The sequence below is a fragment of the Sapajus apella genome, unplaced genomic scaffold, assembly GCF_009761245.1.
Source record: "Sapajus apella isolate SASKATOON/1434 unplaced genomic scaffold, GSC_monkey_1.0 scaffold112, whole genome shotgun sequence".
In the NCBI taxonomy this organism is placed as follows: Eukaryota; Metazoa; Chordata; class Mammalia; order Primates; family Cebidae; genus Sapajus; species Sapajus apella.
Genome location: NW_022437052.1, coordinates 4356618 through 4381118, shown reverse-complemented (window position 1 = coordinate 4381118; position 24501 = coordinate 4356618). Strand labels below are relative to the sequence as shown.

Here is a 24501-nt window from a genome sequence, read left to right as displayed (position 1 = left end):
CATGGGAGAGCAGGGTGGACCCCACAAGCAGGGACAGCACCTGACGGCGACATCCACAAACACCACGCCACAGGAGCACACACTCCCACACGAAGGTCTGCAGCTGATGGCCACAGGACGGGACATCTGGACAGCCTCACTCAGCCTTCAGACTTGCAGTCCATGTTGAAAAGATCTTTTTCCAATTTGCCTGAATTAAACAAACATTCCAAACCACTTCCTCTCAGTCTGGCTACTGTCCTTAATTCCATGCCACTCGGAGTCCTGGGAGCTACTTATCACCGCTGAGTGCAGGCGGATGTTCCCTCACGGCGACAGGGCCAGAGCACTCCTGCACAATGTGTGGCTCCACAGCGCCCTGTGGGTCTGAGGGAGGGTGGCAGGGGTGAGGGGCTTGTGTGCGAACACTGTGAGGCACGCCACATGGGACCCGAGGGCACAGTGTCCATGGGGCTCGAGAGTGCACTCCTCATGGGCCGTCCAGCCGGCCTGAGCTACCCAGAGCAGGGGGCTCCTCCATCCCAACTGAAAAACGAAGTGAATGGGGTTGAAGAGGTGACCGGGATGCCTGCTGCTTCCAGAACAGTGGGCTTCACGACTCAGATCGACCCAGATGCACTCAAGGACCCAGGGCATCCCGCAGGTGCCTTGCCATGACTGCGCCTGCCTGCATCCATCTTGTGCCTGCGCTGTGTGCATCTGTCTCCTCCGGCAGCTGCACAGTGGTCTGTAGGTGTGAGGGCACACGTGTGTGCAGAAGCACAGCCTTACTTGTGGGCCAGGCCAGCTGATGCACATGGTGTGACCGCAGACTGCAAGCACCAGCTCAGACGCAGACAGTAAGAGTGTCTGGCGCTCTTCCCAGCGTGTGACAGCTAGAACAGCGTGAAGTGAGACGGATGCACATGGGCACAGGCACGGCAAGGTTCCTGTGGGACGCCGGCGGCCAATCTGCGTGTGTGGCAGCCTATGTAAGTGATGAACACGTGTCTCCAAACATGCAGCGAAGTCTGGGGGCACACTGTTCTAGCTGTCACATGCCAAGAAGAGCACTGGACACTTGCTCTTGCTCTCTAGTCTGAGCTGGGTGCTTGTGGTCTGTGGTCAACCATGTGCATCTGCTGGCCTGGCCCGCCACCAAGGCTGCGCTTCAGCACACACGTGTGCCCTCACGTGGGGAGCCCATCCAGGCCAGGGCCCCTCCTGGAGCCACAGTGACGCCTGTGGAGAAGGCAAAGGTCGGCCGTGGGGCAGGCCTGCCTCCCCGCATCCGCTAAAGTTCTGTCTCCAGAGTTACTGCCTTTAACATCCTCTTAATACACGGCACCACTGTCTCCCGGCCTCGTCGACTATCGTCGTGAAAATTTAAAAGGAAAGAGGGAATACTTGCATGGAAACTATTTCAGTGACATGGGATGGGCTTGCAGAGGTCTGCGACTATCGGCACCACTGGTAACAGTGCTGGCTCCAGGGACACATAGCACAGCTGCCAGGAAGTGGCCACCCTCAGGGGCAGAAGGCCATAAGGTCCAGGCGTGGGCATGGCAGCCGAGTTCCCAGTGCCATCTGAGGAGCGCAAGAGCTCCCTACGAGAGCACAGGGCTGGTCAGGCTTCCGCACCGTCTCTCTGGGCCCAAAAACCAACTGCAAACATAAAGGCAACCTTGCCACCAGACTCCATCTCCACAAAAAACACAAAACGTAGTCAAACATGGTGGCACATGCCTGTGGTCCCAGATACTCAGGAGGCTGAGGTGGGAGGATTGCTGGAGCCTGGGATGTCGAGGCTGCAGTGAGCTATGACTGCACCACTGCACTCCAGCCTGGGTGACATAGAATGAATGAATGAATGAATGAATGAATAAAGAAAGAAAGAAAGAAAGAAAGAAAGAAAGAAAGAAAGAAAGTATAAAAAATAAAATCTCCATCTTTTCTGACATTGTTTGCAGAAAAGCTAGTAACATATGAAATATAAAAATACAAGATACAGTAATTCATCTTATTCCAAAATGGGCATCATCATCCCTGCTGAGTTTAAGCTGAGATTTCCTTGGCTGAACACAGGAAACAGCAGTGTGAAGGGAGGACGCCCACCCCCACCCGGCTTCATGAAACCTCCCCCTCTCACAAATCCAACCTTAAGGACTGTTTCAATGTTCGTTTGCAAACTAAAGAACAAAAGCGTATCTTTCGTGAGCTGATCTTTTCCCTTTTTATGTATTTGCTGTATTTCTTCAGAACAAGGATCTGGGGCCTCTAGGTTAAGGAGCTCCTGTGACATAAGATTAAAATGGTACAGGCTTTCATAGGAACCCTCCTCTCACTTCTCCCCTTCAGTTACTCTCTTATATCCATAAACCCTCGATATGGCCTACGTGCAAGTGCAGGTCTGCTCACTGCATGCCCACAATGGGCTTAGCAGAGAAGTCAACGACAGGGCTGGGAGAATCTGGAAGGGAGACAGGTCCATTCTCCTGGAATGACCCAGACAGGCAGGAGAAATAGGAAGAGGGCTGAGGTGTCACAGCTAATTCCTCACCTTACTCTGATTATGACGAAGTGCCGAGTGGCGCACATTTCCCCGCACATCTGAACTGCACGCCCTCTTTTAGAGCGCATAGGCTTTGCTTTGGCAGGCAGCTCTCTCGCTGCAGAGGAGAAGGACTCTCTTGAGGGCTGTCTCTGGAGCTCTGTTACTGAGAATCCATGGTCGCCTAGCCTCAGGGGGCTGGCTTCACCTTAACACTTAAGGCGAGTCCTTCCTGGAGTCATCCACGCTATCTGGGGAGCTGGACCCAGGGCAGCTCTGTATAAGTCTGGCTCACTGTCAGCTGCTCTGAAGCTGGGCTTCGGAACCTCCACACTCAGCCTCCATGGACTCAGCTCACGACACCAGCAGACTGCCATCCCGGGTGCGGGGCTCCTTCTCAACGTGGCGCCTCGCTTTTTAGTCCCAAATCCTGACAGTCCCAGCTCCCTCGGCCTCCCGGAAATCCAGCCTCTGTCCCTGCAACCCAGCCAGTCATGCTGGTTGGCTCAGAACCCCCCGACCTGGTGCAAACCAAAGACTGCGGCGGACAGGGCGGGAAGCCTGGCCTGGCTGGTTTCCCTCACCTCAGAGATCAAAGCTCGCACTGCTCACTGTCTGAAAGTGGCCGGTTCCTGTATTACATCCAGTTTTCCTGGTTATGGCAGGAAAGCAGTTCCCTGAGGTGACTCATGGGCAGAGGGAGCACCGACATTCATTTATAAATACACCAATGACATGCCAAGGCTCATTAGCTTCACAACCAAATGAAGTGACGAGCGTCCACGAGTGCACAGGGCTCCTCGGGAAATGGCTGGCCCTAGGGAAGGGCAGGAGAGGCACCGAGGGGCTGGAGAACGACCGAACCGATTTCTGAGTATCTCGGCTGAATGAATTGTTTTAGAAATCCAATCACAGAAATGCAAATGGGTGGTTCTCACACAGTTTCCTTACAGCAGAGGGACCCTTTCTTTAAACAAAAGCTTTTAAGGGTGACAACAGGTGAAACATTTAATATGGTCTCTCCTGATGAGAGCTGGGGAATGGGGGGGCCTGAGTGCTGGGGCCTCAGAGGACCCCAGAGCACATCACGGCCCCCAGGGAGGGTGTCCCCGCACCTATCACTGACCCCAGAATGGGTGCACCCCAAGCATATGACAGCCCCCCAAGTGGGTACCCCCGGAGCACATTATGACCCCCAGGGAAGGCATCCCCAAGCATATCACAGACCCCAGGGTGGGTGCCCCCAGGGTGCATCAAAGCCCCCGGGGAGGACATCCCTAGCATCTCATGGACCCCAGGGTGGGCACCCCCAGAATGCATCACAATCCCCGGGGGTGGGTGTCCCCAGAACACATCACAGCCCCCAGGGTGGACATCCCCAGAGTGCATAACAGCTCCTGGGGTGGGAGTCCCAGAGAGCATCATGACCCCTAGGGTAGGTACCCACAGGGCATATCATGGCCCCTGGGTGACCCTGGGGGGCAGGGTAGGTGCTGCGTGATCCTGGTCCCGTGTCCAGCTCCCGCCACTGCCCCATCCTGTAACCATCTGGACACAGAGAACGGGCAGTGTTCCATGTTAACGCCAAGGGGAAGAGCCAGCACCCGCAGAAAATGAAGGAAGCTCCTAGGAGCATGAAACAATGAGTCATTTGTATTTATCCAAAGAAAGGGCTCATGAAGTCTTAAGTTTAAACAGATAAAATCAGACTGGGGTGGGGTGGGAGGAACCTCCCGAGGCTCCTTGAGGAACTGCCTGGTACTGACTGAGGTGGGGCAGGGACAAGGCGCAGGTGCTGGTCTCTCCTTCTGGAACATTCCGCCACGTGTTTCTGGGGGTGGATGGCCCCCCTGCAGGCCGAGCTCGACCAGCACCACCCTGCCCACTCTTCTGTGAGCTGCCCCTGGCACAATGCTTCCTGAGAACCCAAGGACGCGCCCAGAGTGCTCCCAGTGACCACTGAGTGGGTCCCACTGGGAGACCCGCAAAACCGTCAATGTCCCTTGGGCTAGTAGCTGCGCGTACCTTCAGTGCTGAAGTCATGCAGCGGGGCTGGTAGACTAGGTGGTCTCTGAGTGCAGTCAATTCTGTCAGTGAGGGAAAGCACTGGAGGACAGCCCTGCCCGAGGCGTAGCCGCGGGAAGGGACGTGTCACTCTGCCCAGCAGAGACAAAGGGTGTGTGGTGTCTCACAGAACCGTCTGGATCCACGCATCCCCGCTGTACAGATGGACACTGAGGCTAAGGAAGGTTAGAGACGTTGCCCGGTGTCAGACAGCCGTTGAACGTGGGGTAAGGAAGAGGAACCCAGGCCAGAGCTGGCAACACTGAAGACCAGGGCTGTTTGGACAGCGGCAGACAACTCACCAAGGGCTCTGCTCCTACAGAATCGGGGGACCCACATTGCTGCCTACCTCGAAAGCCACAGAGAGGACTGGGCATAGAACAAGGAGCAGGAGGAGGGCGCTCAGTCAGTTGGCATGGCAGAGTGGGGGGGCGCCGAAAGGCACTGCAGGAGATGGGGCTCAGTCAGTGCAGGAAGTGGGTGCTCGGTCAGTCAGCAAGGCAGAGTGGGGGCGCCAGAAGGCACTGCAGGCCTGCGTCTGGGGCCTCTCAGCACCAGGACTGGGCTTTGTGAGTGAGGGCTGAGGGTGCAAGGCAAGGGCCGAAGGTTCCTGCATGGGTGTTCCCTCAGGCGGGCTCCTGAAGCTGAGATGCATTCACTGCCTTACTTTGTGCGTCTTTTTCTCTGTGCATTATCCGATATTTGGCCTTGTGCACGTTTGACTCAATCAGCAATGATCAGATAAAATTCCCTGTGAAGTTCTTTCCTTTTACTCTATCCTGGGGATGAACAGCAAAATATGTTCACCTATTAAAAATTCATAAAGACATCAAATCCAGCAAGGGAATCTGTACCTGACAAGATGACTGTTGACCCAGGACGCCTCTGGTGTTGGGTGGAGACCATGCGCTTGGGGTCAGCCGGCCATTCCCAGACCTGCCCCTGTAACCAAATGCGAGGCCGCGGTTACACAGCCCCCTGCAGTCAGTTTCTGCATCCATGAGATGGGGAGGAGGACAGCCCTGCCTCACAGGCTCTGGGGAGGGTTACCTGAGACCACGCACGCAGAGCCCCAGTTACAGTGCCCAGCACCCAGGAGGCACGCACTCAGTGTCATATTCTACACTGTAGGAGGCTGAGGCAGGAGGATCACTTGAGCCCAGGAGTTCAAGACCAGCCTTGGGAATACAGTGGGACCTTATCTCTACAAAAATAAAAATAAAAATAAATAAAATTAGCTGGGAGTAGCAGCTCACATCTGTAATCCCAGCTACTCAGGGGCCGAGGTGGGAGGATGGCTTGAGCCTGGAAGGTGGAGGCTGCAGTGAGCAGAGATCAGGTCACTGCACTGTGGCCTGGGCAACAGAGCAAAACCCTGTTTCAAAAAAAAAAAGTCAGATTTAAAAATTGGCAAAAGGTTTCTATGCCTTACAAACAGCCCATGAGATTCCTCTCATCCTATCACCCATGAAGTATTAAGTAGGTCTTGACTGGAGTTCCTGCAGTCTGGTCCAGTCCCTTATACTAGCAGCTGTTTGATGGCTGACAAGTTACTCACCCGCCCAGTGCTTACAGGAGAAGGCTGGGCTCCAAGACCCAGAGGCTCCAACCTGGCTGATCCTATCCTGAAAGCATGAAATCCAGGTGCATCAGCTACTCCAGGCAAGTTCTCCAGGAAACTCAGGGCATGTGAGTGGAGAGCTTGGGAGCTGAGTTCTTCCTCAGCTGCTGGGACAGGCAGAGAGATCAGAAGCCTTGGGTCTACACTAGCAGGGAGCAGCTATTTTTAAGTGACATGTCTCAGCTATTTCAAGGTTTGGGTTTTTATTTTATTTATTTATTTCTGTACTTTCTCATGACTCACATATTTCAAAATGGTGTCTCGGGCATTTTTAATGCTGAAATCATCTCGACTCCACAGCTGGTCAAAAAAATAGTCTAAGAGCAAATCAGCTCTTTATCATCCAAATAAAAAAAATGTACATATTAGAGTAATCAAACAGCCACCGCTGGAAGAAACCCATGTTAGTATTTTTCCATTAAAAATTTAACAGCATTCAGTTTAGGAAATACGTGTATATTTCCTCAAATATGCTCTGAAAGACTCTGAATTGGTATGGCACAGATGCTATGAGGCGCCTCTGCAACAGGCTTCCCACATCACGGAGCAGGAAGCTCCCTGGCAGGCCGCCGAGGGGCCGAGTGTACCTGAGGCCCTGCACCCCACCTCCTCTACCTGCACCAGCTCTCCTGGGTGGAGGAGCCCACGCGGGCCTCTAGACCCGTGCCTCAGGCTGCAGCAGCCCACATTATTCACATTCAGTGGACAAAGGATCACTCAGCATTCAATCTCACCGCTTCAAAAAATTACAGAGGGAAATGGCACACAGAAGTCGGAGTGCGATTCGATGCAGTTCAGTTCTGAGAAAGACCCTCCCCTCAGCCAGGGCTGGTAGTGCCTGAGGATCCCCTAGGCCTGACCAGCCCACACAGCACGCAGGTCGGGTGTGGGGCCTCTCTGCCCTCACCAGGGTGGCAGACCACAGTTCTCCAAGAGGTGGGTAAAATTCAAATGGCCAGCAGGTGGGACACTCGGAGGTGGCGTGAGGCTGTTCAGAGGCCCTGGGAGGGAGGTTTATTCTTGGCCGCACGAGGAGGTGAAATTGCAATCATGAGCAAGGGAGGTGGCCCTGGTGGCTTTATCAGCTGGAGGGCAGGTAAGTTTGGAGGCTTCTGAAGCGAGGGCAGGTGCTGGGGCCTGAGGCTCAACCAACACTTGGAAAACTATGCGCTGAGGGCCCCCATCTGAATGCTTGGGACCAGAAGAGTTTTGGATTTCAGATTTTTTCAGATTTTGGAACATCTGCAGATAGAGAATGAGATATCTTGGGGATAAGAACCAAAGCTAAATACAAAATTCATTTGTGTTTCATACATACCTTGTACACACTGTCTGAAAGTAACTTTATAAAATACTTGAAATAATTTCATGCATAAAACAAACTTTTAACCGTGCCTGGACTGCAACCTGCCACACGAGGTCGGGTGTGGAAGTTTCCGCTTGTGACTTCATGGCGCTCCAAGGGTGTTGGATTGCGGGGCACTCGGGATTTCAGACTTCCAGATACTCAATCAGTACTTGGATTCCTAATTTACATGTCAGAAATGCCTGCTATTTCTTGGGTTGACATTTCTTTCTGCAAATGTCTGAAATTCCTAAGTTAAATTCTCTATGTATCATCCACATGCTACTAAGCTATTATGAAATTTCGTATTTGAAGCTGGTCAGCTGCAAAAACAAGAATATTGCTTGTTTCAACTCAGGATGACAGGTTATTACCTAAAGGACACACAATAGCTAGTATAATGCCTTCAAACTTAAAGAAAAGTATGTATCCGTGGGTAAAGAAAAGCAGTTAAACCAGAAACTTCCATAAAAACATGTCTAGTGGAACTGAGCTGATTGCCAAAGTGTGGGAGAAAAAGGGCCAGCAAAAAAATGGTTAATGCTAGCCTTCTGAGGAGGAGGCCTCCCAGAACCCAGCCAGAGAGGAGCAGGCGGAGGGGCCTATAAAGCCTGGTGCCAAGGGGCGAGACTCACTGGCTCAGAGGAGGACTCGCCTGCCAGCAGGGAAACTTCCCTCCAGCTCCCAGGGCGGGTCTCGTCCTCTCTCCAGCCCTGCTCAGGCATTTGGCAGGTTCAGGTCCGGCAGAAGCACAGCTCCTGCAGCTCCAAGCACACCTCCAGCCTGATGGGACCAACTGAGGAGGCTCCCAGGAGCACAGGAGTGGCTGCAACCCAGGTAGGACTCAGCCTCAGGCTCCGGGTTCTGGGGCCTGCCGGTGCCGCCCCACTGACTAGGGGCACAGGGGGTGGTGCCACCCAGGCCACTGTCCTGTTATGGGATCAGTTGGACGCAGACGTGCACTGACACCTCACCCTCTGGTGGCAGCTGCACCCCACTTCCCAAACTCAAGGCACAGACCCCTCTCCCAGTGAGCTCCCGTGCTCTCAGCAGGGGGCTTTGCCTGGATGGCCACAGCAGGGGGCTTTGCCCGCCTGGCCTCTCTGAACGGGTGCTGAAAGCAGGGCCCAGGATTCCATCACATTCTATCCTAGCAAGAACGTGTCTCACTCAGGAAAGTGAGGGTGCCTGCTCTGCCCTGCACCGTGGTGCTCCGTCACCCTCACTAACCTTGCAGTCCTGGAAGCGGCACACGCCTCTTTACAGATGCAGACTTAATACGGCTGCCTCCAGCGTTATGTTTCTATGATAAGCAGAGGAAATCTGAGGTGAAGTCTAGGACTGTTAGTAACTCCATGGCCACCTCGGGGTCAGCGGGGAGCTGCACACTTGGCTCCTCTCACCCAGGACCACATGAGACACTAGGACATATCAGAGAGACACGAGGTACCGTGTCTTCTCAGTGTCCGCCAAGGACCAAAAGACTCAACTTACATGGGAAAGAAATGAATGGCCCATTTATTTTTCCCTCGGAGTTCATTTAACAAAGTTAGGGAAGAAAAGAAACATATGTTAAGGGCTCTGTCCACCTTTGAAATGCCTGCCACGCTGCAGTCTAATACTTTCCAAAATTTCTACATGTAAAGAGCAAACCAAGCCCTCTGTGCCGTTTTTAAGAAATTAAATACAGAGGCTAAATATAGAGGCTTTCAACCTTCCTGACAGAGCCTGAGAACAGAAGCATTTATGCTGCTCAATGCTATTACCTACTAAAGATGAATCAGGAGTGCAAAATAACCAATAAAATCAAATCTATCAGCCACAGCTAAGTGAAGGTTATTGGATACTTTTTTTTTAAATTGCATTTTAGGTTTTGGGGTACATGTGAAGAACATGCAAGATTGTTGCATAGGTACACACGTGACAGTGTGATTTGCTGCCTCCATCCCTATCACCTGTATCTGGCGGTTATTGAATACTTTTAAAATAACTGACACCAAGGCAGGGATTCATCTTGTCTTCCCCTACCCTTCTCTTTTGAGACGGGGATCTCACTCCAGTTGCTTAGGCTAGAGTGCTGTGGTACAATCTCGGCTCACTGCAGCCTCAACCTGCTGGGCTCAGGCAATCCTGCCACCTCAGCCTCCTGAGTAGCTGAGACTACAGGCATGCACCACTGTGCCCAGCTACTCTGTATTTTTTAAGTAGAGACAGGGTCTCGCCATGTTGCCCAGGCTGGTCTCAATCTCAAACACTTGGGCTTGAGCAATCTTCCCATCTCATCCTCCTAAAGTGCTGGAATTACAGGCAAGCCTTTTTTTTTTTTTAAAGGTATTTTCAGGCAATAGGTCAATAAATCTCTAGTCTGGTTTTGCGGCACTTCAAAACAATAACACCTGGCTGGGTGTGGTGGCTCACACCTGTAATCCCAGCACTGTGGGAGGCCGGGGCGGGCCAATCATTTGAGGTCAGCAGTTCGAGACCAACCCGGCCAACATGGCAAAACCTATCTCTACTAAAAACATAAAAAATTAGCCAGGCGCAGTGGCTCACACCTGTAATCCCAGCACTATGGGAGGCCAAGGTGCACAGATCACTAGAGGTCAGGAGCTCAAGACTGGCCTGGCCAACATGGTGAAACTCCATCTCTACTAAAAATATAAAAAAATTAGCCAGGCATGGTGGTGCACACCTGTAATCCCAGCTACTCGGGAGGCTGAGGCAGAAGAATCACTCTAATCTGTGAGGCAGAAGTTGCAGTGAGCCGAGATTGTGCCACTGTACTCCAGCCTGGGCGACAGTGAGACTCCATCTCAAAAAAAAAAAAAAAAAAAAAAAAAAAAAAAAAAAAATCAAAACAATAACTCCTAATGATTTTGAAGGGTAAAATGAAAACTCCCAAAGGAAAAACAACTCAAACCCATTTTGAGGTGTTGGCTTCCTCCAGGGCACCAGCGCCACCTGGGCCGGGTAATTCGTTGCTGGGCTCGGGCACCTGTCCTGTGCACTATAGGGAGCTGAGTGGCTGCCCTGGCCCTACCAGCTTGCCCCTAGTTGCAACAGCCCCCATATCCCCAGAGACCACCAGTGTCCGCAGGCTGAGAACACCCAGGGGCCCGAAGCATAGAGAACTTCCAAGAACACAGTGAGACAGGGGGAGTGAAGGGATCCTCCCCACCACAGCAGAGCCAGGGCACCGCCGCAGAGCCAGGGCACTGCCGCAGAGACAGCCCACTCCTCTCCCTGAAGAAGCAGAGCTTGGGAGGAGGGAGTCTCTCCCTAGAGTTTCTTCCTAGGTTACAAACCGCGCTGCAAAATATATTAGGTTTTACAATAATTTGTTAAAACGCGGAATAAAACTTAAATATTATTTCCCAAAACAATGACCCCTTTCATTCTGTTACGGAAATAAGTTTCATTTCTGGCATATAAACATAGAACTAGCATGAGCAAACCGCTGAATTTCTGTGATCTATTTTATTTTAAGAGAAGATTCTGCTCCAATTTCCAGCTTTCCAGACCCACTCTCTTTCAAGAACACTGGGCTTTTCCTTCCGACCTTACTTCTTGCTTCATCAGCTGCTGAAATGCATTTTCCCCTCTCCTCACAAATGCTGTTTTCCTGGGGCTGCTGTGCCCACACACCTGTTGCTTCCTGGGCCTGCTCTGTGGCTATAAAGGGAAAGAACACCCCTGCCTGTGGGGGTGACTCACGTCCAGCCTCCAGCTGCAGCTGAGCAGCCATGGGACCTGCAGGAAAAAAGGCCGCATACTTCCCACAGGTGACTCTTCCACCCCAGCTCAACCACAGCTACCTCCTGAGCTCATAAAGCTGAAGTTCTGGCCCTCCCTGGGCTCCTGACATACTCAGACTCCATGGACACCCGGCCAGGGATGCAGGACTTTGTCCCAAAGCTGGGGCCACTCAATGAGACTTAGTTCTCTCCTGTTGCTTCTCCAGGTACCCAGAAAGTGAGGAGCTCCACGCAGGACTGCACACGTCGGCCAACACCCGCAGGGATGCCCACTGGATGAGCACGAGAGGGCCCTTGCCTCCATGGGCGTGCCATGCCAGCGGGCAGAGCATCTGTTTTTCCCACCCTCTGCAATTAACAAACCCAACCCAAACTGCCACAGGTGTTCCTCGTGGGGAGTTTCCTGTCCTACAAATGCCGGGCTCATTTCGAGGAGAGTCACGTTTCTTTCTAAAGATGGATTCATTGTTTGAAACAGATCTCTGGGAGCCTTTTGGCAAATCTTGAAAGCCGCACGGCGCAGAGACATGGATGTTACTTCCCAAGCCCAGGGCATGGGCCTGGAAATGTACCCAGGCACCGCACAGCCAGCAGCCCCCAACAGCACCTCCCCCGAGCTCAACCTGTCCCACCTGCTCCTGGGCACCTCCCTGACAAATGGGACAGGCGAGCTCTCGGAGCACCAGCAGTATGTGATTGGCCTCTTCCTCTCGTGCCTCTACACCATCTTCCTCTTCCCCATCGGCTTTGTGGGCAACATCCTGATCCTAGTGGTGAACATCAGCTTCCGCGAGAAGATGACCATCCCCGACCTGTACTTCATCAACCTGGCAGTGGCGGACCTCATCCTGGTGGCTGACTCCCTGATCGAGGTCTTCAACCTGCACGAGCAGTACTACGACATCGCCGTCCTGTGCACCTTCATGTCGCTCTTCCTGCAGGTCAACATGTACAGCAGCGTCTTCTTCCTCACCTGGATGAGCTTCGACCGCTACCTCGCCCTGGCCAGGGCCATGCGCTGCAGCCTGTTCCGTACCAAGCACCACGCGCGACTAAGCTGCGGCCTCATCTGGATGGTGTCCGTGTCAGCCACGCTGGTGCCTTTCACCGCCGTGCACCTGCAGCACACTGATGAGGCCTGCTTTTGTTTCGCGGATGTCCGGGAGGTGCAGTGGCTGGAGGTCACACTGGGCTTCATTGTGCCCTTCGCCATCATCGGTCTCTGCTACTCCCTCATCGTCCGGGTGCTGGTCAGGGCACACCGGCACCGTGGGCTGCGGCCGCGGCGGCAGAAGGCGCTCCGCATGATCCTGGCGGTGGTGCTGGTCTTCTTTGTCTGCTGGCTGCCGGAGAATGTCTTCATCAGCGTGCACCTCCTGCAGCGGACGCAGCCTGGGGCCGCTCCCTGCAAGCAGTCTTTCCGCCATGCCCACCCGCTCACCGGCCACATCGTCAACCTGGCAGCGTTCTCCAACAGCTGCCTCAACCCCCTCATCTACAGCTTTCTAGGGGAAACCTTCAGGGACAAGCTGAGGCTGTACATTGAGCAGAAAACAAACTTGCCGGCCCTGAACCGCTTCTGCCACGCCGCCCTGAAGGCCGTCATTCCAGATAGCACCGAGCAGTCGGACGTGAGGTTCAGCAGTGCCGTGTAGCCAGCCTTGGCCGCAGGGGAGCCGCGGGGTGTGACTCTCAGGAGCTGCACGCACTTGGGTGGACAGAAGGCATTGCCACGTCCTGTCTCTATACTGTGGCCAGATGTGGCTACCGGCTCCTTGGGGCCTTGAGAGGGTCATGGTCAGATGTGGCTACTGGCTCCTTGGGACCTTGTGAGGGTCACACTTGCCTGGTCCCCCTGAGGCTGCTGAGGCAACCTCAAGACAGGTCCTTCTTGATTTTGCAGTGCTCACATAGAATTGCTACAGTCAAAAAACGCTTGCCCTGCAGGGTCCAAAGGCCAACAGTGACTAGTCTGTCGCCCAGCTCCTCCCCACACAACCTGCCTGCCGCCACAGGAAGTGGTTCTGACGCCTTTGACCATGAAAGCCACACAGAGAGGCTGCTGTGGATGAAGTAACTTAGTGACACGGTGACCCTAAAGCAAATCTACCACTGTAGGAGAGCTGACGCTGGAGATACAAGGCACTGGCGGGGCTGAGCTACATGCCGCTGTGTGCCCTCTGCACCTGCAGTCTGGAATGCACGAGGTGCGAGCTACCACTGAGCTAAGGAGAAAAAGGAAAACACACTGCTCTGGTGCACACCTGAGCATCCTCCATTTTCCAGGACAGCAGCAATGGCGCTGCGTGGCCTCGCCATGCCCACGAGGAACACCAGGAGTTCGGCCCGTAGCAGCAGGAAGGCCTCTCTGCCAAGTGCCCGCTGCGCCCTCCATCTTCCAGGACAGCAGCAACAGCGCTGCGCGGCCTTGCCAGGCCTGCAAGAAGCACCGGGTGCTCGGCCCGTGGCAGCAGGAAGGCCCCTCTGCCGAGTGCCCGCCGCCTGCTCCAAGGCATTCAGCTGCTGCTTATTTACATCATCATGGCAACCGCACTCACGTGGACAGACACTGTGTGAGCGGCCGTGCGGGTTAAAGGGGTGCCAGGACAATGAAATACTCCAGGCAAGTGTGGCTGACAAATTTGCTTTTGCAGAAATAACAGTGGGGACAACTGCAGTGATGATGTAAAAACCTTCCCATAAAATGTAAGAAAAGCTGATGAGGCTGGGGATGCTCGGCCTTTGTCAATAAAACAGTCATGTGTGGATTCTTCCAGAGGCTCTGTCTTGGGGGTCTGCCAAGTGGGGTGGGCATGGGGCTCTCGGGAGCCCCTGTACCACAATCCCTCCCTGGTCACGGAAAACACAGCCCTCCCGTGCTGCCCTGAAAATTCTCACAAGGCAAGCCTCTAGGTCTGGCCGACCGGACCTAACCTAGCATTTCTAGGCTGTGCAAAAAGCCGTGTCCTGACACTTCTGCTGTTATGCTTGGGCACCATGACAAGCCTCATATGAATGCAGGAGACAGGGCTCAGCCTTTCTTAAGTCTCAGCAGCCTGTGTGACATAAGCTGCCTTTCTAGAAGGCGCTGGGCTGCATGCGAGGCCAAAGTGCTCTGTGGTTCCCAGGCACTCCAGAAGCGGCCAGTTGGGAAGGTTCCTGCTCCTCCTCCCACCACTGGGGCCTGATCCCAGCACTGCTCCCCTCCCTCCTGCCTCACTCACCTGGCAGCAGGCGGTCCCTGATGTTACCAAGGTGTGCCTGAACCAGCACCTGCTGCTCAGTCTGCACAGAAACCCGTGCAGGGAGTAGGAGGAAACCTCACGACTGGTCCTCCCAACAGAGGGCCGGGATATGTGGGTGAGGAATCGAACGTCTGCGCTCTACCCCTTCACTTCACGTGTTTGCGGTTCTATTCCGCTTAAAGCCATGATACTGTTTTTTATTTGTGATGACATAAAGTTTGATTTGCAAATACACTGAAAGGAAAAGGCAAGCCAATTTAAAGAAAACATCCGCAAAGGGAGCAGGTGGTTCACAGATACGGCACACCCAAAGCCTAAACGCAGCCACACAGCGAGCCCCCAGCTCTCTCTCCTCCTGTCTGTGGGACATGATGCAGCCACACAATGAGTCCAGGAAACTCTCTCTCCTCCCGTCTGTGGGACATAAGGCAGGGGAAACTCACTCTCTCCTGTCTGTGGGACATGAGGGAACCACACAGTGAGCCCAGGAAACCCTCTTTCCCCTCCCCTCTGTGGGACATGAGAATTTGGGTCTCTCAGCCGGGAAGAGCCTGTATTCTCCATGACCTCAGCACCGTGGTGCCAGGATCCTCTCAGGAAGAGGGCGCTCGGTCCAGACCGTGGCCTGCAGGCATAGCATCTGCCCACTTCCATCAGGGTTGCCTTCCCCACAAACACCCCGCAGGGAAGCCTGGGAACAGGGCAGCTCCCATACACCAGTAGGTCTCAAGAAAGTGGAGACTGCTGTGGGGTGGCCAAGCCAGAAGCCAGGCTCATGCGTGGCACAGTCCTGCAGAACACTGTGGGTGTCTTCAGCCACAACTCAGGCCCAGAGCATCCTTCCCTCTGCCCCCCAAGAGGCTGCCCTGCATCATCCCAACTAAAAGGACACAGACACCACCCTGACGGCCATGCTCCAGAGCTCCTTGAGGCCTCAGGGGTGGGACTTGCCCTCCTCCCAGCGATGTCCTCACTGCAATACCCAGGACAGCCAGGCATCAGCCCCCAGGAACCCCCCACGCCAGGGCGCTGTCTTTATAAGATGCGTGATGCACATAAGTCCACCTTTTGACCTCAGTGTTGTTGATTGGGAAAGACCATCCAAGTCCCAGAAAGCAGGCGGGATGGTCACTTTGCTACCAGGCCCTCCCCACACAGCATGAACAGGGCAAGGGCAGACGCTTTACAACATGCAGAGACTAGAGACCCAGAGTTTCTGACTTCCAGCTCTCACGGACGGCTGTGTGGAGACCAACACGGAGCATGGTCTGGTCCCTGCTCATCACAGCAGCCCCACAGGGTGAGCATGTCCCCGCCATGCCAATGAGGTGCCAGAAGGTCGGTCACTGCTCGAAACCTTAAATGGTGGGTAACACAGCCAGGAATTCAGCTACACTCTCCTGGCCCAGAGCCCACGGTCCTGCCCCGTCTGTAGCACTCAGCAACCTCTGGCGCCTAACTGGCAAAAGCACGCCATGCAGATATCATATGGAGCGGGGGCCACAGGCATCAAGGGGTCACCCAAGGTCACCAGCCCATCCTCCTCTAAAGCCCGCTATTCGGGAAGTGCAGGGACGGTGGGGAAGGTTTCACTAAGGAGATCTGGGTGGCAATGCATCTGAACAGAGCCCCAGGGGCAGGACTCCACTCATTTCTCCACGTCAACACACCACGGGGGACAGCACGGGCTGTGTGGTGTCCTTCCCTCCCTGCCGAAGACACGGCTTCCATCAGGGCCCTGCTCCATCTCTGGGACAGAACAAACCTGCTCCTTCCCGTCCACGGCAGACACTGTTGTGAGTGCGTGGAAGCGACAGGCTGCCTCTCTACGCCACTCCCCTCCACTGGGGTTCTTCCGAGGACTTGCCCCGAGGTTTAGGGCAGACTGAGCTGACACACTGTCATCTAGCCACCGGAAGCAGACTCTCGACTGCGAAGCTGGTGGCAGCACTGCTCTGAGGCTAGTCACAGGAGCGACAGGCACCCAGCAGCCACGTCACGGGGCTGCAGTAAGGGCAGGTGCAAGGTTGAGTGAGAGGCCCCCACACGGTAGAGCTAGCCTGGGAGCTGGGGCCCTGGAGTCCCTGACCCTGAGATCCCAGAGCTGGGAGCTGTGGGACAGGGACCAGCAGGCCGGGCAGGGACTCTGTGGGTGCTGCCAGACCAGTCACACACACCCTTCTCAAGCACTTGTCTGGGAGCCAGGGCAAATGTAATTATTTTTGGCAGGCGCACAGTAAGATTAAATCAAGGCGTCTTAACTGCTCTGTTGTTTCCTGGTAACCCAACTCTCCTATACATAAGTGCTTTTTAAATCCCATAAAGAGCTCCAAAGTATGTAACTGCAAGCATGGGAAAAACCCCTGTGTTGGTGGTGAACATGACTTCATCGCTCTTTGTGCTTAATAATTAACTCTTGACCTCATGGGAGTGCGCGGCCTACCCGCCCTTCCCAGGCCCTGCACTGCCCGCTGAGTGAGAAACGGCAGCAGTGGGGTCACTAACGCTCGTGCGCCCACTCACCTGCAGTCTTGGGGGGTGGGTGGGGCAGAGAACTACAAATAAACCTCCTTAGGAGGGTGTTTCTGCAGTGGTATGGGAAGCCATTCTGAGGCCATCCTAGACATTCATTAACTGGGCATAGAAGGAAATGCGTGGAGCCTCCTGAAGCTGGGGCTCTCCTGGCAGAGGATGGAGACAGGGCAGGCAAGGGGAGCCGGTGGGAACAGTCGGGGCTGAGGGCAAGGCTTAACCCAGACATCTAAAGTAAGCAGCACACAGACTATGCAAGTACACGCACATGTCTGTGTGTGTATATCTCTAGCGTGCTTGTGAACAAGTGTCTACGGTGTGCATGTGTTTGAACACACACAGACATGCACTCTCACCTGTTCCAAGTTCCATTGCTACGGCCCACCTGCACCTGGCTTGGCCCCAAACACCGCCATCCTCCAGAAGAGCCCAGGGCTCCGGGAGAAATAGCTGATTTGGGCGGGGCAGGGAGAGACAAGTTGAGCCTGGGACACATGGTTCTGACGGAGTCAAGAAAGGCTCTAACATGTCGGGCGACACCTGAAGGACACAGGAGACAGCGAGCAGGGCTCCCCTCACCAAAGCTGCGACAATGTGAGCAGTAAGATGAGTAAGAAGAGACAATCGTGATAGACCATGAAAATCAGGAGTCCACAAGTCCACTCCAAAAATAAACAGACCTAAATGTCATTTAAATAAAATGAACCAATGCATGAATGGGAAGATTCTCACTTCTAACAAAGTGATCACTGGTAAAGGAGTTGGAAAAGCATCACTCTGCAGTTTTTGGAGGCAGACTGTGCAGGTAAGAGTTACAAACGGAAGGCAAATCTCAGGGGGCGGTGAGACACAGGGACTGCAGAGTCCCCCTGTCCCCTACAGTTGGCTCATCAGTGTTTGGGGAAAGGTCACCACATAGCAGACACAGGACAGCCCCTTGCTGGATGATCACATGGGCAGCGCCAACAAGGAGGCCAGTCCAGATGTAACACCCTAAGAAGGGAGCATATCATGCTTTAATCTAGGAATACACAGCCTGAGTTTAATCAGAGGGAATGTCAGATAAACAGAAAATGAGGACAGGGAGCCAGGATGCAAAAAAAACGTGTATGCTGAGCCAGGCGCAGTGGCTCACAGGCGGATCATGAGGTCAGGAGATCGAGACTATCCTGGCCAACATGGAGAAACCCTGTATCTACTAAAACACAAAAAATTAGCAGGGCATGGTGGTATGTGCCTGTAGTCCCAGCTACTCAGGAGGCTGAGGCAAGGTAATTGCTTGAACCTGGGAGGCGGAGGTTGCAGTGAACTGAGATCACACCACTGCACTCCAGCCTGGCAACAGAGCGAGACTGTCTCAAAAAAAAAATGCATGTTATGAGACAAAGGCAGAGCAATCGTCCCACATTCAGAAAGAGAAAAGAGCTACAGCAATTTGATGCAATACGGACCCTAGATGTGATGCTGTACCAGAAGAAAATGTTGTGAAGGATTTTATGGGCTCAATTGACAAGAGTGGAAAACCCTGGGAGATAAAAGTGCCGCATCAACATCCAACTTCCTGAGACTGGTCACTGTGCTGTGCTTATGTGGAAGAAGGTTCTTATTCTTAGAAGCACACATTGGAGCACATAGAGGGAAGTGGCAGAACTGCGCAAATGACCCCCAAGAGGCTCTGTTGGGGGGCACACAGCAGGTGGGGTGGGCGCACAGCAAACGCACAGGACAAATGTCATCCACTGCACACCCATGGATCAACCCCAAAGAACTGGAAACATGCATCCAAGCAAGCATTTGTTTGTGAATGTCCACAGCAGCACTGTCCACAAGAGCCAACAGGTGGAAACAGCCCAGATGCCCATCAGCTGATAAATGCATAAACAACGTCAGTCTATCTGACAGTGGAATATGACTCTGCCATGAAAAGGAACGAAGCACTGACCACGCTAAGCACTATGGACATGGAAATGCAATGCTCAGTGAGATAAACCAGACACAAGCGCAAGGTCCACCATGTGCACCCGCCAACATGAAACATGTGCTTCAGCACCCTTGGCCTGGAAATGGGATGCTTGGTGAGATAAAGCAGGCGCAAGCGCAATGTCCACTGCGTGTCCGCCGACGTGAAACATGCACTTCAGCACCCAGGACCTAGAAACGCAATGCTTGGTGAGATAAAGCAGACACAGTGCAACGTCCACCGTGTATGTCTGCAGATGTGAAACAGGCAGGGCAGACAGGTCCACATGACAGAAAGCCAGGAAGTGGCTGTCAGGGCTAAGGCAAGGGAAGGACAGGCAGCCACTGCTCACAGGCATGGGGTTTCCTTGATGGTCTAGAATTAAATTAGATTGTGGTGATAGCTGCACAAGTCTGTGACTGAAAACCACTGAAGTGCACATAGAAGAGTGAATTTCTGCTATGTCAATTACATCTCACTAGAGCTGCCGTGGAGGCCACAGCAGCCAGTCCAGCACCGGGTTGTGTTCCCGCAGCCAGCCTTCCTTTCTTGGAGCCACACTCGTCCTTGAATTCCAATTCTGTCCCTCTGAAGCACATGCCGCCATCGAACAGTGCTGGCTAATGGCTGCCCCGTACTGGACACCAGCCCGCCACTCCACACGCACTTTGCTAGCAGCCACAAAACATTTTCTAAGAGTGGAAGGGTTTCGGCCATCTGGAATCCTAGACACCATCCTCTAACATTTATTGTACAGCTTCTAATTAAACTTTTCTCTTCTCATTCACTGCCTGGTAACTCAAGCTTTATTTTCTTCTCCACAATGGGAAACTATTTATCTGGGGTGTCTTTGGATATGCTTTTAAATTAAAAATGGAGGAAAAGAACGTTAGTAAAAATTAAAGCTGAATTGACTGAGTCATTCTGGGCTCCCTCATAAAGTGGAGACGCTGGCCCCCCACAGCGCTCAGTTGCCAGGGCCAGGGACCTGCTCAGACTGCCCGGGCACTGCCGTCTGACCTGCACAGACACAGCCACGTGAGGACACAAGCTGTTGTCTCAATTGCTGTGTGCTGTTCGCAGACACTTTTCATGTGGCAGTTTGCTCAGCACTCCAGAAGACAAGGCTATCTCATTCAGGCCATGGTGTGGCAGACGCATCTGACAGCAGTAACTCGGCTGCAGCAAACCCTGAGTGACGTGGGCACAGACACAGCTGGGCGAGGGTTCAAACCCTGAGTGATGTGGGCACAGACACAGCGGGGCGTGGGTTCAAACCCTGAGTGATGTGGGCACAGACACAGCTGGGCGTGGGTTCAGACCCTGAGTGACGTGGGCACAGAAGCACCTGAGCGTGGGTTTGGAGTTCTGAGCTACGGAAGCTGGGGGCGGACAACTGGATAATCCACTCCCTATCCAAGAGGAACATCTGAGCTCCTCACCCCGTTCTGTGCACTGCCAGCCAAATGGGATGGAGAGCCTGCGTTTTGGGTGAAATGAAGGCTGCCAGGTGGAGGATGCTAAGTGGAAATGCTGTACACACCACATGCCTTTTGCAAGCAGGTAGTTCTCCCGTCCAGCAGGCTGCCACTGCAGCCTCCTCCATATAAGCCCCCAGTGGAACCCCATGTCTCGTTTGCTGGCACCAGGCCTCTTCTTAGACCACCTGAAGCTGCTGCTAGCCCACTGGGGCCAACAGAGTCTGGGTGCAGCCGTTCGGACTGCGCTCACTCTTCATGTGTGGCTGGTGACCAATTCTCTGGGACAGAGTGAACACCAGAGGCAGGCAAAGCTGCAAGTGTGGGTGCAGGCCACGTGCAGGCCACGCAGATTGGGGCAGGTCTGAGCTCCAAGGTGCCCGGCCCATCTCTGCGGCAGGAGCTTCTGTCTGAGCCTGGGGAGGAAAAGCCTCCACCTGGCTAAGTACCGTTGGCTGGGGAACCTGGGCTGTGCACCCTTCAGAAGCCATGACGGCTTTGCTCCAGACATGACCAGCCCCTGCCTTCCTGGCTCTCTGGCAGGTGGGGAGTTGGCTGACCACGCTCTACCAGAAACAAAGTGGGGTCTGGGGGTCGTCTATGAAATGCCCCCAGCCGGAGCCCCTCCCTGTCCCCTGTGCCTCTAGCCTCCTGGGCTCCACAGGGGGTTCTTGTGGTAAAAGACCCTTTCTGAGCACTTTACCCAGCTCGCCTACAGGCACAGACTATACCCCGGAAGGACAGCTGCGCCCACGATACATCAGCGAGTCCTCCGGGAAGGGTTGTGGGGCAGAGACTGGCAGTCCCACCCACGCAAGCACAGAGCCCGCACAGGGGACGGGCCGTGCAGCCAGCCCCTGCTCCTGGCCTAGGCAGGGTCTGCAAAGGCCCTTCCACCCAGGCACAGCCCATCAGGGCAGCTCATAGTCCACTCAGAAGAACACATCCTGTTTCAGGGACACAGGCCCCGGCAGCCCTCAGGCCGACACGTGCGCGATGAGGGCAGACATGTACCTTTCACACAATCCCACGGACTCTGCTCGCACACGCTCAGGCGGTGTTGCTGGGAAATGTCACCTGCTGTGGTGGCTCTATCTGATTTCTGCCATTGTCCGGTGGGTGGAGGATGGAGCCTGGGAACAAGGGTGTAAAAGCCAAAGGAACACAGAACAAAAGGCCCCAGAAGCTGGTGTGCTGCTAGGCCCAGGTACTGGGCGGAATCCATCTGAAACTTATCTCCAGAAGTCAGCTGCTGGGAGTCCTGGAAGGGGCCCAGCCACTCTGAGCAGTGTGTGAGGTGTAGGATTAGGGGCTGGCTCTGTAGAAGGCAAGCATCTGCCGATGGAGTCTCTAAGGGCACACAACTCAGCTAAAGGGGTCCTTATACAAAGCCCCTTCCTTCCTGCCCTCGATCCTCCCCCCGCTGTTCCTGGACAACTTCTAGAGCTCTCTGCCTTCAGCCTCTGGTCTGATTCTCGCTGGGATCGGCCTTCGCGCAGCTGCCCGGGTTACTTGCAGGGCGGACTGTCCAGCATCCACCATTGAGTCCCTGCACAGGGCCCTGCCCACTCTGCATGGCCATGGCAGCCTGAACTCCCAGCCTGTTTCCACGCAGCCCGCAGCTCTCTGTGACGAGGGGCTGGCCGCAGGCTCAGGGAGATGTCAGCCACCCCAGACAGTCACAAGCAAGAAGGATGTGGGCCTCATGGGCACAGCACAAACCCCTGCTTGGCTTGCCTGGCCTCCAGAAAGCGAGGCAGCACTCCTGAATCTCGGCTGGCCGGGGCTACCCTTACCCTGCTCTCTGGTTCAAGAGGCAGTGGCCAAGCTGGCCAAGCCAGGAACAAGCTGCAGCACCCTGGCAGTCTGTGAAATACAGAAGGCTCTTGGCCACAGACGTGGTCACAGCACAGAAGGCTCTTGGCCACAGATGTAGTCACAGCAGAGCCCCCTTCCCACGGGCTGGGCAGCGTGTCCCCAGCCACAGGCCTGGCTTTGAGGCACGTGCACCACCCACGTTAACCATCGAGCGCTACATGCAACAGCATGGTGCCAAGTGCAGCCAAAAAGGAAAAACACAAGAAAAGGCACAACACGACTCCATCCAAAGTCCACCCACATGTAAAACCAACTGTGTTACTCAGAGCCGTTGACCTGACACACAGCGCTAGAGAAAAGTGGGGAGCTGGGCCCAGCAGGAGCAGCAGCTCCCTTCCTTCTCCACAGGTGCGGTCCCGCTAAGGTGCAGTCAGATCTTGATGTGCGTCTGTTACAGTAAGTAAGAAGGGGAGGGGAGAAGAAGGGAAAAATCAGCATCTGCAGCCACAATCAGGTTCTTCCACTGAACCACAACCGTGATGCTCACAGCTCCAGGCCACGCTGGAGCTCAACACCAAGTCACTGTCACCCCCACACAAAACGGTCTTGCTTCTTTCGTAAAACCAAAGGGGTGTTTGAAACCATGCCTCACCTTCCATTCACCTGTTTGTAAAACCTTTTTTTTTTTTTTTTCAGAGCAGGAGTGGGCGTTTATTAAAAAGCTTTAGGAAAGAAAGGAAGGTGCACTCAGAAGAGACCCCAGTGGGTGACCGGGAGAATGGGCAACCCGGAGAACGGGCAACCCACTGAATCACGATCCTGCGCCCCTTTCCTGGTATACTTCCCTGAGGGTGGACCCCCGAGGGCACAGTACCCGCCTGACCCTTGAGGAGTGAGCATGCGCAGTGGGTTGGGAGGTTGCACACGGCTAAGAAAGCAGGCATGGCATCAGCGACATCAGACACAGAGTTGGGGGCTTCAGTAAGAAAAAGGACAGCAGCTCTTCCTCACTGCAAAAGAGAGTCAGGAGGAAAAGAACGCATCCCCTCAGCAGCTTGAGCGGGAACATAGTGCAGGGAGGTGGGCACACCAGGGAGTGGGGAGAGACAGATACCCAGCTTCTGCCTAGACCCCAACTCCTGTCCCTATGACACCGAACCCACCCATGCCTGAGAGGGGAGAGACATCCTGCTTCCGCCTAGACCCAACTCCCGTCTCCATGACTCGGAACCCACCCATGCCTGAGAACAGCATCTCTTCGGCCTGCAGGCCGGGGCCTGGGGGGGCTCTCCTGGGCTCTCTGCATGGTGTTCTGATCTCGTGTCTGACTGCACCAGCAAGCAGAGCTCAGGATGCAGCCCCCAGCTTGTGAGAGCTCATTCCCCCACAAACACCTAAAGCATCCCGGGCTTCCTGCTCCCCCTAGGCTCCAGAAGTGCCCAATTTTGCTTAAGAACTCTCAAGTGTCATCTGCCAATAACAAATACAAGCAAACTGTGAAGAAAGTGATGTATCTGGAGGAGAGACCTGCCTGTTGGAGATGAATCGTCCTTTCTCTTTCCAGGCAAAGGCAGTGAGTGCCTGAGCCTGCAGGTGAAAGCAGGCCCTTGTGGGCTGGCTCCGTGGACTCTCAAGCTCAGGGTGCGCTGCAGCCTCACCCTGCTTGGCAAACACCTGCACATTGCTCAGGCCAGTGCCTGTGGCCTGGGCGCCACAGGACTGTGGCATGAGAGATGGCTCCCCTGATTGTCTTCTTGAGTGAAGTTCCACTGCCCTTTTAAAGGTACAGTTCCCTGAGACGGTGCCAGCTGTCGGGGGATGGGGGTCTGGTATTCAGATCGTAGGAGAGGGTCTGGTGTTCAGATTGCCTGTCTGGAGAAGCTGGCAGTGGGGGAGCTGTGGGTGGGTTTGTTTTGAGGAAGACAACTCATGAGACAGACAAAACACGCCACATGTTTGAGATGACTTCTTACAAAATACATACTACGAGGAAACCATTTCTACGCATGGGAATCTCTGTAACCCCATCCCTGGTAAACGGACAGCCCTCTTTAGAAGCTGGCAACAGCACCCCGAGAGCAAACCAGGACAGGAGCCGCCAGCACTTCTCTGCGCCTCTCCTTAACCAGCCAGCCTGCACCTCCAACACGACT

The 24501-nt window shown here is 54.2% G+C and overlaps 2 protein-coding genes across 5 annotated transcripts in view; one reads left to right on the top strand and one right to left on the bottom strand.

Moving 5' to 3' along the window:
- Positions 1-24501, bottom strand: part of CUNH7orf50 (chromosome unknown C7orf50 homolog) — a 129137-nt gene that overhangs the window by 66545 nt on the left and 38091 nt on the right. The gene's annotated exons all lie outside the window — the stretch shown is intronic.
- GPER1 (G protein-coupled estrogen receptor 1) lies at positions 8164-13185 on the top strand. Of its 2 annotated transcripts, none has more exons than XM_032259875.1 (2): positions 8164-8397; positions 11522-13185. In XM_032259875.1, exon 2 carries the CDS (start codon positions 11843-11845, stop codon positions 12968-12970), a length of 1128 nt encoding a protein of 375 aa, XP_032115766.1. In that variant the 5' UTR covers positions 8164-8397; positions 11522-11842; the 3' UTR covers positions 12971-13185. The 2 variants fall into 2 exon arrangements, with proteins under 2 accessions (XP_032115766.1, XP_032115765.1); XM_032259874.1 differs by having other exon boundaries at positions 11072-13185.

What these genes read in the sequence shown, in the direction of transcription:
- GPER1 (XM_032259875.1), top strand. Translation starts at nt 11,843, where the DNA reads ATGGATGTTACTTCCCAAGCCCAGGGCATGGGCCTGGAAATGTACCCA.